The 13,401-nt window shown below is 38.8% G+C and overlaps 1 protein-coding gene across 1 annotated transcript in view; it reads left to right on the top strand.

The window, feature by feature from the left end:
- The first annotated feature begins 1,268 nt into the window (after positions 1 to 1,268).
- Positions 1,269 to 13,401, top strand: part of AMBN (ameloblastin) — a 29,667-nt gene continuing 17,534 nt past the window's right edge. The window contains exon 1 of the mRNA XM_037063469.1: positions 1,269 to 1,289. Within this exon, the coding sequence (XP_036919364.1) occupies positions 1,269 to 1,289 (21 nt within the window). The remainder of the gene's footprint in view (positions 1,290 to 13,401) is intronic.

The following is a 13,401-nucleotide window of genomic DNA, read 5'->3' as shown; positions in this document are numbered from 1 at the left end:
ATCCTTCTACAATACCCTCTGGAAGATACTAAAATATTCAAGCTTCAAATTTCCCTAAACTATGACACTCAGCATACAAGAAACCTAGACACTAAAAGAGAAAAAATGGCTCAAAGCCCTTTGAAGTCTGGGGTAAAAAATATGGTCAGTAGTCCCAAGAGAAACCAGGTATGTTCTTGATTCTTTCCTAACTTAGCCATGATTTAAAGATTTGCATTATTGCAAGACTATAAAATTTCACAAAACAAGAATTCTGGCAGGCTCCCTATTCTCACCCCTTCATTACATGACCAGTAGTTACTTATTTGATGTGCTAGGAGACATGATTTTCCAGGAATAACATCCTGAAATGAACATTCACTACAACTGATGTTTACCCACAAATGTTCATAGCAGACAGTGAGACCTGAATCCTGCTTAAACATCCACCAGTAAGTCAATACAACTTGCAAACTCAGTTGTTGTTTTTTGATCTAAAGAGTGAGCTCCTTTTGAACAGTGATAATAAAAAATTATAGGAACATGAAAAACTACAAATGCATACATTTTATACTAACTCAAGACATTAGAACATGTTAATAATTTCACAAGACTTTTTTGAAATAACATCTGCAGCCTTGGATTTTAAAGTCTACCAGCTGGTTCTACCCAACAGAAGGCCTCCTCACTCTCCTTCAAATCTACTGTAATACATTATTACTGTCATAGGGTAACATAACTTAGTTCAGCTTTTTTCATTGCTTTATAATAAAGGATGTTGGAATAGACATGGGACGACATTATGGAGGGTATTTTGGCAATATTTTCGGGCATTTTTGCCATCACAGTTACAGTTGCCATTGACACACACTACACGAACCAGTGCTGGTAAATGCCCTGCAGAGCATGGGGACGTGCCAGGCAGGGAAGGTTGGCTTCGCATCCTGCACAACTTACAAATGACCAACCAGATTTTCATGGAGGTAAATAAAGCAATTTGTGTATCTGAGCTTAGGATCCAACTCTTTTTGATATATAACACAATTTATTTTTTTGCATAGTAATAGTGCACATGGAATATTTTAGCCTGCACCTTACTTTTAATCATAGGAAGAGAATATTTTGGTTTTGCTCAAACTTTTTCAAAGACTTTTTGACAATGACTTTTTCATTGTCAAAAATCATATTCCTAAAGGAAAGCACCACGCGGTGTTTGAGCCAATGTCTCACACTTGAATCATTTGCATTGGTAGCTGATGCTTGCAAATATTTTACAGTGAAGATTCGAGATGCCACTAATATCAGCTGAGGTATGTGGAATGCAAAGGTCTACACCATTTTATTAATAATTTTTATTTTATTGTGATTCTGTGGCAGAAATTGTTACTTATTGTGTATGTCATGAACATTACAACTAAAAATTTCTTGAAATGGCCTCATGTTCTACAATCTAATGTTCTTTGCCATCTTACAGTCCTCAGAGTTCTGCCACAGACCTTCTCCACTGTCCCTTGAATTGCTACTTCTTTTTTCAATAGATCTCTAGTTTCCTGATGACTATCAGAACATGTGGTCTCTGTGGCTGTTTTGGATATTCAAGACAGAGAGTAAATCTCAATGTGTGGTCTCAAGATAGAATTTCTTTAATGAAATATTCTGTCTCATCACCAACCCATGCCACACAGGGAAGTATCTGGACACTCTTATAAATAAGGGTCCAGCTCTTTGCAAAAATATCGTGCTTCCTCATTTTCTCACTTCAACAATCTGTAATTTGTCTTGACATGTTATCCTTGCTGCAGTTAAGATTATGTCCCTTTTTCTCTTATCATATATAGACAGGTCTAGTCTCTCATTACTAATCCCAGCACCAGTTTTCATTCTATGTCCACTGAACCTCTGCTCTTTCATTTTCCTCTACTTTCTGTTTGGCATGGCTTTTAATTTTACCTCTTCTAAATTCTGAGTCATTTCAAGTAAGCACCAACACCTGACTACTTCATTTTGTTTTCTTGTGTAGTCATGCTCAAGCCTTACATATTAAAATTCACACTGCTTATTATACTTTTTCTTTTTCTAATTATAGTGAGAACATTATATTTACATTTAATATAATTTAGTTTTTAAACTATGTGTGCATGTAGGTTATGGAATTAATTTGACTTCAGAAAAGGTAATATTTATTATGTAAAGAGGGCTTTGGGTCTACAGGGAATGAAATGTCTGCAACCCCCACCCTCAGACACTTTGCCCCTCCTCTCTGTCCTGTGATCCAATCTGTTCTTCAAGGCTCCTTTAAGTGGTTTTGAAATGAGGGCTTTGAGTGAAACCTAATCAACAAAACAAACAAATGAGCAAAACAGAACCAGAGACTTGAACATAAAGAACAAACTGACAGTGAACAGAGGAGAGGGGTGAGGGAGGTAACATGGGTTGAGGGGAAGAGGAAGGGGCGCGCAAAGGAACATGAATAGAGGACTCAGGTGCATGGACAATGGGGAGGGATTGACTGTGGGAGTATGGGAGGAGGGGGCAGCGGTGAGCAATGGGGAGAAGATGGGACAACAGAAACTGAACAACAATAAAAATATTAATTTAACTATTAAAAAATTAGGGCTTTGAAACTGCTCCTGCCTATAAACTGAAATCCTATGGCTCTATTTTCTGTAAATAATTGGAATTTCATCTCATACAGCCTTCAACTACCACTGCTGATCTTAGGATGTGTATGTGTGTGCATCATTGCCTGCTCAACTGGATGTACACTTCTCGAAGGCAAAATTATTTGCCATGTCCTACGCTATACTTTGTACAAAGTTAGAAAGCTCTCAGTAAATTCTGGTTCAGTGAATAAGGTAACATCCAAATTTTATGTGGTAGCATAGTTCTTGCCACATCCCTGTTTTATAACACTTGTCAGATCAAACTTTAATAAGTTCTTTAATATGTCTGTCTCACAAACTGTTAGCTCCATGAGGAAGGGGACCATGATTATTCACCTTTGTGATCTCAGCATCAGAGTACACTGACTAGTTCAAAGAAGTCATCCAGTGAGTATTTATGAATGACCTTATAGGATGCATTAATTAAATCTATGAGGAATTTGATGTGGAAGCATTTTAATGGGAATGAACACAACAATTAAAACCATTGCAATAAAAATCCCCAGAATTTTACCTTCAAATTAACATTATAATTTGTTGTGACTTCAGTTCTAACTTTCGATTCTCGCTTCTGCCAAAATTTTCCCTATGAGAGAATTCTTGAAAGGAAACGGAAGGGAAATAGAGTAAGGAAAGAAAAGATGAAGCCCATGCTAAGGTTGAAAAGCTTTTACCTTCTTTAAAAATGGAAGGAATTATATTCTGTAGCATTTCTGTAAAACTAAACTTTATGTACTTGGAAATAATCCTTAATCTCTAAACCAGTTTACTCTAATTCCCTTTACCACGTAGGCATTACCAAAGAATAAGCATGCTCTATGTTTTAAATGATATCTAATGCATTATTTTATTTTAATAATAAAAGAATTGGTACTACTCGTAGAAACTTTGAAACGATACATTCAAATTTTAAATCATCTGCAATCATAACAAAGATTATTACATTATTTCTTTGTATACATATATGTCTATGATTTTACAGCATTGGGATCATATAATGTAAACACATGTTTTTGACAATTCTAAAATTATAGTAATGCTAAAAAGAAAAAAGAACAAAAGACTTATTGGGGGGGTTCTCAAACTTTCTGGGTGGCAGGACTCCTCCAACTCTTACAAATCATTGAAGATCCAAAAAGGTATTGTGGGTTAAAACTAAAAAATTGTTTTAACATTTATTCATAGTATATTTTTAAATAACAATAATAAACCAATTGCAGGTTAACATGAATAAAATATTTGTATAAAAATAACTATATTTTCCACAAAAATTTTAGTAAGAATAGCAACACTTTTACATATCCGTAAATCTCTTTAATGTCTTACTGAATAAAAGATAGCTGTTTTGTCCTGTCTAATTCTACATTCACTCTGTTATATCATATATCACGTAGCTTTTGGAAAACACCACCATGCACTTATGGGAGAAGAGAATGTGAATAGAAAAGGACAAGGTATCTTAGTACTATTATTTTTTTAGAGTGTTCAACTCAGGACTCCAAAAGGATCTGGAGAATGCCAGGCCCCCAAACTGCACTCTTAGAACCATGTGCCTGTAGATCGGATGTGGGAGAGGAAATGTTAATGGGCCTCTCCTTCAAGGACAGATTCTGCTCCATACACTCCAGGGGCACCACACTGGTCATGCCATTCTGGCAGACCTTAGAATGCCAGTCTTGGCTTGGTCACCTCACACAGTTGGGGGACAATAATTTCCACATGGATCATTGTACCTTTGGCCCCATGACCACAGTGGTCCTTAAATGACCAGAGTCTTGGCTAGGCAAGGGCTTGTGACTGGAAGTATTAAGGAGAGCCATATATTATTTTTACAAGAAAAAATAAAATGAAATATTTTCACTTAAAAAATTAACAATTCTTTAGCTAAAATATTGTTAATTTTTAGCTAAAAATAAAAAATAAATAGTATCTTTAGAAAAAGATGAGTCACGGACACCAGTAGTGTCTAGCCGAACCTTGCTTACTGAAGTCGCTCTTTCCAGTGAATCTTCAAATTTCGAAACCATTTCTGAGGCCATTATGGTGTGAGCAAGATGCAGGAGCTAGTAGCTAAGAAACTCTGTTCCAGGCCCGGTGGTGGGTCCCACCCTATCATGAACAACATGTGTCAGAATAACTTAGTCCACTTAACACCTGGGTTCACAAAGAATTGTGTGATTATGATTTAGCTTTTGATGTAGGTCCTTCTATGGGAAGATACTGGAGTCTGACCAGAGAGAAAGTTCTCCTGCTTCTTATAAATTAATTAAATAGCAGTCCAATTTTACCTTTTTTTAATACTCCCATGTGTCACAAAGCTTATAATTGAATAGGCCAAGAAAGCTACCCAACTGTCATAACCCCTTCTGGAAGCTTCAGAATGCCTGCTAGGCCCACATCCCCTTCTAATCATCTCATACCTTTACCCTCTGCCTCCCTGGGCATAAATGACTAAGAATGCATACTTGTTCTGGCCAATAGTGTGTGGAGTGCCCTGACTCAAAAGATCTGCCCAATACAGACCATATGGAACCACGATTAGTTGAATCAGTCAGGTCCTGTCTCTGGGGAAATTTAAACTGGAAATTTAGGAAGAAGCAGTTAGTAACAGCTGGTTCATTCACAGTGCCACAGGGAACAGTTGTGCCTCTGCTGGGAATTGCCTGCCTGGTTTGAGGAATTGTAACTGCCTCCCATGGCTAAGTGAGCAACCTCCAGAATGCAGGCCACAGGAGACGAAGCTTGGCTCTGGCAGCAAGCGCCGCTTCTGCTTCTTCCCCTGCCCCCAAAGTTTGGTCGATGTCCATGGCCAGTACAACCCCTCAGAGAGGGGCAACCTAGGCCAGACATGATCACCTGGGAGGCCATCATGGAAGGACTTGGGGTGGGGGGGGCTGCGACAAAGAGGGACAGAGCCCAAGTTCCCATTTCCATCTGGGAGAAGCACCTCCTGGCTCTAATCCACTTAAGCCTAAAAACCTATGATGGGGAAGGCAGTGCAGCCCTGTGCTGGAAAGGGCCAGTATCCGGGGTAAGTCAGGCATAAGAAAGAATGTAAAAATCCTGTGAAACCTGCTTTGTTTAGAATGCTCTCATTTAAATGATAAGGATCCAAGCAAGAAGTTTGTTCCTCAAAGTTTTATGGCTCATTAGCTACCTGACCCTGACTGAGAATAAGCCCTCCTGGTTCTGTAAATGCTATCTATTGCTTGATCCTTACTTGTGTTCTTGTGCAAATAAACCCAACAAAAGCCCCTTGAGGAAGGGGCTCTTGGCCCTTCCCCTTTGAGGGATGGGCCACCTCTCCTCCCCAAGCAGATCTTGTCTTGATAGTTTCACTTTCACCCGTGGCGGACTGGGGGACTTTGGGGCCAAGTGGCCCCCACATGCCTCCATAACAGTGACTGCTTCCATAGGACAAGGCAACAGTGCCTGCTAAGTCATGAAACTGCTGGCAGGTACCAGCGTCCCAAAGGTGTCGGATGGCATCCCTTCTCCTTGAGGCCTGAAGATGCATGTGTTCCTATTTTGCTTTCGTCAGTTAAGGAGCATGTTTTGTTACTACAGCTGGTAGCAGCATAAGCCACATGACACTCTAATCTCTATAAGAGAGTGGAAACAGTTTAGTCAGTTATACTTCATGCCATGTGACAAGCACTTAAGATTTAGAGAAGGCATCAAAACCCAAAATGTTTACCCGGTCAAGGCAAGTAAGATACATGAGTGAAGCCAGCCAGGTGTAAGAAGAACAAGGAGGATGCTTGTCCTGTTATAAGCAGTACTTGCTCCCCAACTTTGGTCATAGCTACCATTCAGAAGGACTGACACCCCAGGTTTTTAAATGAGATGATATATGTCAAGTGCTTAATATATGCCCAGCATATTGTATGAACCCATTAATATTAATTATTATTGTTTTAGATCATTTACAATCATCATTAGCAGTCAACATCTATAGAAATAATCTGGAGAAATGAAACTCTTAGCAGAGCCATATTTTATAACTCCTTAAAATATATTTACCCCATAAATTTTTTTGTTCATGCTCTCTAAGACATTTTTTTTTCAGTTTTAATTGGTCTTTTAATCAAATCATGAAAACCCTAAAATTTTTGACATGCTGACTCTACTTTTTACTTTCTGTTAATGATCATTTTTTGGATGGGTTGGGTTTGGGGGTTTTTGTGTTTTTTTTGGTTTTAGGGGAAAAAATAGCCTGCCCATTTTTCTGTTTTTTCTAACCTATATTTTCCCTGAGTAATTACCCACATAGATGACTTCAGACATTGCCTATCATACAGAAATGTAGATTGAATATAACGTGATTTTCTCCAAGTTAGCTTAAACCTGTAATCAGAGACTGCCAGTTCTGACCAGCTCTTCCAAAAAAAAATCAGTAAATTTTCTTGCCTTTGAAGAATTGGGACAAATGATGAAGTGTAGCTCAGAAATGTGCAAAGAGACAGCATTTGAAAAAGCAGCATGGTAAAAAAAATACTCACATGCAGAGAATTTATATCATAATTTACAGTTCAGGCTGTAGAGTGGTAGAATCTGATTGTTTTGTTTCTTTTTAAAATATGTATATAGTGAGGGGAGCCCATAATCAAATGAAAGTAATCGAGTCAATTGTCTGGATCCTTCTATTTTATCAACTACTATGAGTTAATCTTGTGAATTAATATTACAAATTTATATACAACATATTCAAAACACATCTATGTCTTAAATAACACTGTATTAATATCACCTACCCAAATCCAGTTTCCTACTTAGGGACGGAGTGATGGAGGGTGAAAAGTATGTATGGATTTGAGAACTAGACTGACCCAAATTCAAATTCTGACGTGCCTATCAGATATGTAGCTTCACCAAGTTCCTTAATCTCTTGGAAGGAACTCTGTGTTTATTACTATAAGATGGTGACAGTAAAACTTACTTTATAATGTTGACATGAAGATTACATGAAATAACACAAAAAGGTGCCTCTCTATAATCAATCATGTAACAGATACTGAATAAGTGTTACTATCTTGCTTCCACCCCATTTTCCCCCAACAGAGTGCGGGAATCAATCAATTTCAAATATATCTCGGGAGATATAGGGAGAGGTGACCTGTGTGTCTTTAGATGCAATGCTGAAAGTGAAGGCTCTTCCCTCTTACATCTTGAGTAAGCCCATGACTGTGCCTCCCCTTCCTCGAAAGGATACCTGTCTGGAGGGACCGGATGAGTTTATTTATTTGCTGAGTCATTTGTTTAACCAACACTGTGCCCTAAATGTGTTCTAGGCACTGGAGTTACAAAAAGTAAATGACAGACCCTGTCCCCAAAGTTCACATTCCAGGCTGCGGAAGACTCATCTTTAAGTAGCATTTTTATGGAATACCAGTTCCACAGGCTAACAAATTTATTAAGAAAACCGAATATGGGGAAAACTGAGGGAAAGTTTCTGAAGTTTCTTTACTATGAAGTTTTCTGGAACTAATAATGTGCTTGAGGACATAGGATGCAATGCTTCTATTTAAGCACATAACTTTTTTTTTAAGAAGCATCTCAATGTTTATCAGAAAATACTTTGGAAAGAGCAGACCTCAAATATAACTGTGGGAAGCAGCCTCTTCTGCAAGACTTTGAAGGAGGCAGAAGGGAAGGCAGGCACTTCCCTCCCTCCCCCGCCCCCCACCCCACGCCGCTGAGCAGCCGCGTTTCAGCCCTACGTGTTGGGCTACGTGTCTACAATAGGGCAGCTCTGGGCGTGGGACTCAGGCTAGACTAGAAATCTGACTCTACGATCTACCTGCGTGGCTTCAAGCAAGTCGTGAAAGCTCCTTGGTGTTCATTTCCGTGTCTAAACAACAGGGATCATACTAGCAGCTGCCCCTGGGGCCCTTGTGAGGAATAGATGTAACCATGTATGGGAAGAGCCAGGCCCAGAGTAAAAGTGGGACCCAGTGTATAGTCCGCTCCTGCCCCCTTATTTTACTGCATTCTGGAAAGTGGAACCCGTAGGCACTACGTCCGTGCTGCTGCTTTGAAGAGCAACTACATGTGCTTGAGCACGTGTCCTTCCTCTGTTACTTTTGCTGGCAGTTTTGGACCTTTCTGCACCTCTGTGTCTCAGCCAGAACTGCTGAGACAGGATCTCATCTTGCCCGAGTAAGAGATTTGGCTGCTTTGTGGGAGAAGCTGTTCTTATATTGGTAGGTTAGTCAGTTTAGAGTCCTACATTTTTACCACGTCAACTAAATGTTACCTCGCCCTGGCTAAAAATCAGTGAAATCCTTTCAACTCCATTCCTGAGACTCTCCTGGCCAGTCAAATTTTTAACAAATGAATTTTAATAATGTTTAACCCAACACTTCACATACCCTGTGAAATGCTATGTTCCAGAGACAAAAGAAAATTTCTTACTGTACACTCATTACTGTAATCCATGTCTGTCTCTGACTAGTTGAAATTTACTTCTCGGTGAAAAAATAAATCCAAAAGAAGTGATCATGTGAGACATAAGTCTTCATATATATTACATTATATTATAATTAAATATTATTATTCCATTATATAATTTATATTGCATAGGTTGTACTATATGACCAAGAATACTCCATTCATTGGGCTTATCAGAGAATGTGCTGTTCCACACAAGTGAATTTTCAGGTAAATGAAGTTTGAAGTTAACCCACTTCCTACTCCACTCACCCCAACTAACTTGCAAAGGAGTTCCAGAAGGCAGAGAAGAAAACGGAGGGATGTGAAGAAGGGATGAGGGCTACATCACAAGTTCAGAGCCGCACAGACAGCCTGACCCTAGATGAAGAGGACTGGGGGCCACACCCCTGCCCGAGGCAGCGATGCCCCTGGAGCCTGACTGCCCCTTCCATCCCCTCTGGGTGCAGACATGGGGGACTGTGCGCTATGGTCTTTGACAGCTGGTGCAGAGCTGCAGAGGCTTGGAGAAAGAGGCTTTGAAACTAGAGGTATCTTGGATAAGAAATTTTTGTGGCTTTTTAGTCTGTAGTTATTGACCTAGAACTAAAAGATTTGGAGGCATTTGATCTCAGGAGTCTTTGGGGCTCAGTGTGACCTTTGACGGCATCTGTAGGCCTTTAGAATGCGTCGAGAAGAGTCTCAGAAGAAGGAGAACAAGAAATTCCTTGGTGGGGTTTGTTCTAGGTTCCAATTTTAAAAGAAAAGGAGTAATTGACTTGGGGTGGTGAACACACAGTACAGTGTACAGATGATGTGTCGTAGAATTGTGCACCTAAAACCTGTACAATTCTCTTAACCAGTGTTCCCCCAAATAAATTCAAGTCAATTAAGTGAATAAATAGGTATATAGATAGATAGATAGATAGATAGATAGATAGATAGATAATAAAGGAGTTAAAAGAGCCTCCACACTTTCTTCTGCCTTGTTAAGCTGGCTTGCTCTCCAGGGAGGGAAAAGTTATTGTAATTCAGCACCTGTGGCGGACCCTGGCCAGCAGAGTCCGCCGGTTGTGGCTGACAATGAGAATGAATGCAGAGGCAACAACTGTCCTGTGGAGAAAAGGGAACAGCACAACTACTCTCTCAAGGGGAGAGTGCCTATGGATGCCTGGGCCACTCTCTCAAGGGGAGAGCGCACTGACCCTTGCCTAGACAGGACTTTATTGTTTTCCTCGGGTCTTACATCAGAGAAAGATTTGTTATCTATTACATAGAATATTATTGTCTACATTTTAGGTACAATCAAGGAAATGAAAATAACATGCAGAGGGGAATGGCGATGAGCTGATTAGCTCTGTCTTTGGGAAAGTTTATGCAGGCTTTGGAAATTACCTTGAAGATAGACAATACACATTTGTTGCTTTAGACCAGGGTGATGGAGTTTTAGCAAGAGCAAGCCATAACAATCTGTATGCATTTTCTAGGCCTGATTCCCATGGGAAAACTCAGTGTGAAGGTCCGGCTACTGCCCACCACTTTGCTTCTGTAGGTTTTCCATACAGAGCTGAGTCACATTTGCCAGACCAAAACAAACCAGTCCCCTACAAGCACCAGAGCACCGTTTATCTACCAAAATACTGCTTGTGCCTGCCCTAGAAATTGGTAAGGGTAAGGAATTCCGATATGTTCCATAATTTTAGAATACAAACATCTGTTTCCTTAACTTAACAATAAAAAAATGTAACCTGATTTTAATGGCACAATGACCATTATAAACACCCATTCTCTTTAAGGCAGTGAGAAACAGATTCTATAGCAAGTGGCCCTAGGGTGTCTATTCTTTGTTTTTGTTTTGTTTTGCATGTTTATCCTAGTTCTTAAACTCAGCTATTATTTCAGGTGACAATAAGTATTTCTAAAATTGAAAACCTTGGCCTTTCCTTTTGGAAGATAAATATGGTGATAGCTAGGAAAACTGTGAGGCAAATCAGTTTCTCTTCTTTTTCTGCATGTAACTTACTAAGTTCACTATGTTTGACATCGTGATTATATCACATCCTACTAACTGGATACCTTTTTTCACTAGACCCCTTAGTATCATTCAACCTCAGCCAACTTTCTTTTCTTTTCTTTTCTTTTTTTGAAATTTTTAATTCAATTATTTATTTATTTTAAAAATGTATTTATTTAATTATTGTTCAAGTACAATTTTCTGTCTTATATTGCCAGCCCTGCCCACCCCCCCACAGTGTTCCCCACCTCCCTCCCAACTTGCTTTTCTTTCACCCTCAAGCAATCAGCTCCTTTCTTTTTTATAGATCATTCCTTCAACATAAAGCATCTTCTACCTGTAACTGTCAGTCTATATTCTTTATTTGCCGCCATCCTGAATTCAAAACTCATTTTCTGCAAGAATGGCTCCATGGTTAAGTCTATCCCGTCCTAATAACCTCCTTTTTTGACAGTCCTTTAACATGTATGCTAAATCGATAATAATTTGCCTTAATTGAATGTTTATAATACATCAGGCACTGTTCTAAGGGCCTTAGAGTAGTAGTTCATTTACTCCCATGTTTAGTCCTTTGTAATCTTTTACAGAAGAAGAAACTAAGGCTCAGAAAAGTGACATAACTTGTCCAAGACTCACAGCTAGAGAATCATGAATCTGTATCCCAACCTGACCAGTCAGACCCCGGAGCCCACATTCTTGGCAACCAAGCAATGTGTACCCTATCTTCCTTTACATGGTAAGATATTGCATAATAAGACTCATGTCAGTTCATGTATCAATGCCATGCATAGTTTCTTCAACTGGACTACACATTTTGAGAAAAAGAAGCCTGAGTATCCCTCTTCCCATCATTAAATCTAATATGATAATAGTCTGTTCATAACAAGCCTTTAATAAGTGCTCTTTAACAAACTCAGCATTTAAGTGACTAGCATAAGACGTGTTTCCTGACTTGTTTTCCAACTATCTACACAAGAGGCTTCCTCTGGGCAAGGCAGAAAACCAAATACTGTTTCTACTGTAAAATGTACTCTGAGGTCAGTGTGTGGGAGCACTGCATAAAAAGCTGAAATCATCCTGTATTGTCCTATGGTCGATTCATTCTTCCAAAAGTCCTTCTGAAGTGGGCATAAATGGGCATCAACTGGCAGATGATAACAACCCTGAGAAAAAGCAAATGAATCACCAAGTATTGTGTCCATTACACATATTTTGCCACAAACTCTTGTGTGTAAAGGATCAAAGCCAAATTTGTTTACTGTCAGAATTGCCAGGTATGTGTCTTTAGATCCCTGCTACGCAAAGAAAGATATGAGGGGTGGAAAATGAGCTCAGCCTGACTCCAATAAAATGTGTGAAGCATTCAATGTAAGAAATTACCGTGAAATAGAAAACCTTTACATGGAAGCCACTTTAACATATATTTTAATGTCTCAAAAAATTATATCAAACATGGCAAGAGATTAATTTGTGTGTTATATAAAATGTTTTATAATATATTCAGTCAGTGAAAAACAAATACCATATGATCTCACTTACATGTGGAATCTAATGAACAAAATAAACTGATGAACAAAATGGAAACAGGGACATGGACACATGGAACAGACTGACAGCTGTGAGAGGGGAGGGCCTGGATGAGGGGACCAGATGAAAGAAGGTGACAGGATTAGCCAAAGAACATTTATGTATGACCCACAGACGTCGACAACACTGTGCTGATGGCCTAAGGGAAGGGCGGAGGTCAAGGGCTGGGTGGAGGTAGACAAAGTGAAAAAAAATAGGGACATCTGTAACAATGTAAACAATAAAAATAAAGTTAAATACATATGTATATTTAACTGTATTAACTATATATATTAACTTTATTAACTATGTGTGTTGAACATATTATATATGCATGCTTGATAATGTATAGAACACACATACATGTTGATATCAATTTCCTTGTGGCTAACAAGCAAAACATGATAACTTCACAAAAGAGGGAATACAGTTAGTAAATAAATATGTGAAAAAAAATTTAACCTTGATAATGAACAAAGAAATATCAATGAAAACACTAATGAAATATTGCATTTTATCTATTAAGTCACCTTTATCAATTGGCCTTCCTCTGATGTGACCATACTCTGCCCTGAGTCCCTTGCACTAAGACTTAATGCATGACACTCCAAGAGATTCTTTCTCTGGAACACTAAATACTTACCAATACACTCAGTCACTAGCTATTGACTAAGCATCTTGTCAAATCTCATTCCTCCATCAATGATCAGCATGAATCTATTTTCTTAACAACCGACCTGCAAAATTCAT

The sequence above is a fragment of the Sturnira hondurensis genome, unplaced genomic scaffold, assembly GCF_014824575.4.
Source record: "Sturnira hondurensis isolate 20B ecotype Veracruz unplaced genomic scaffold, ASM1482457v3 Scaffold0014584, whole genome shotgun sequence".
Lineage (NCBI taxonomy): Eukaryota > Metazoa > Chordata > Mammalia > Chiroptera > Phyllostomidae > Sturnira > Sturnira hondurensis.
This window is presented reverse-complemented; position numbering and strand designations above follow the sequence as displayed.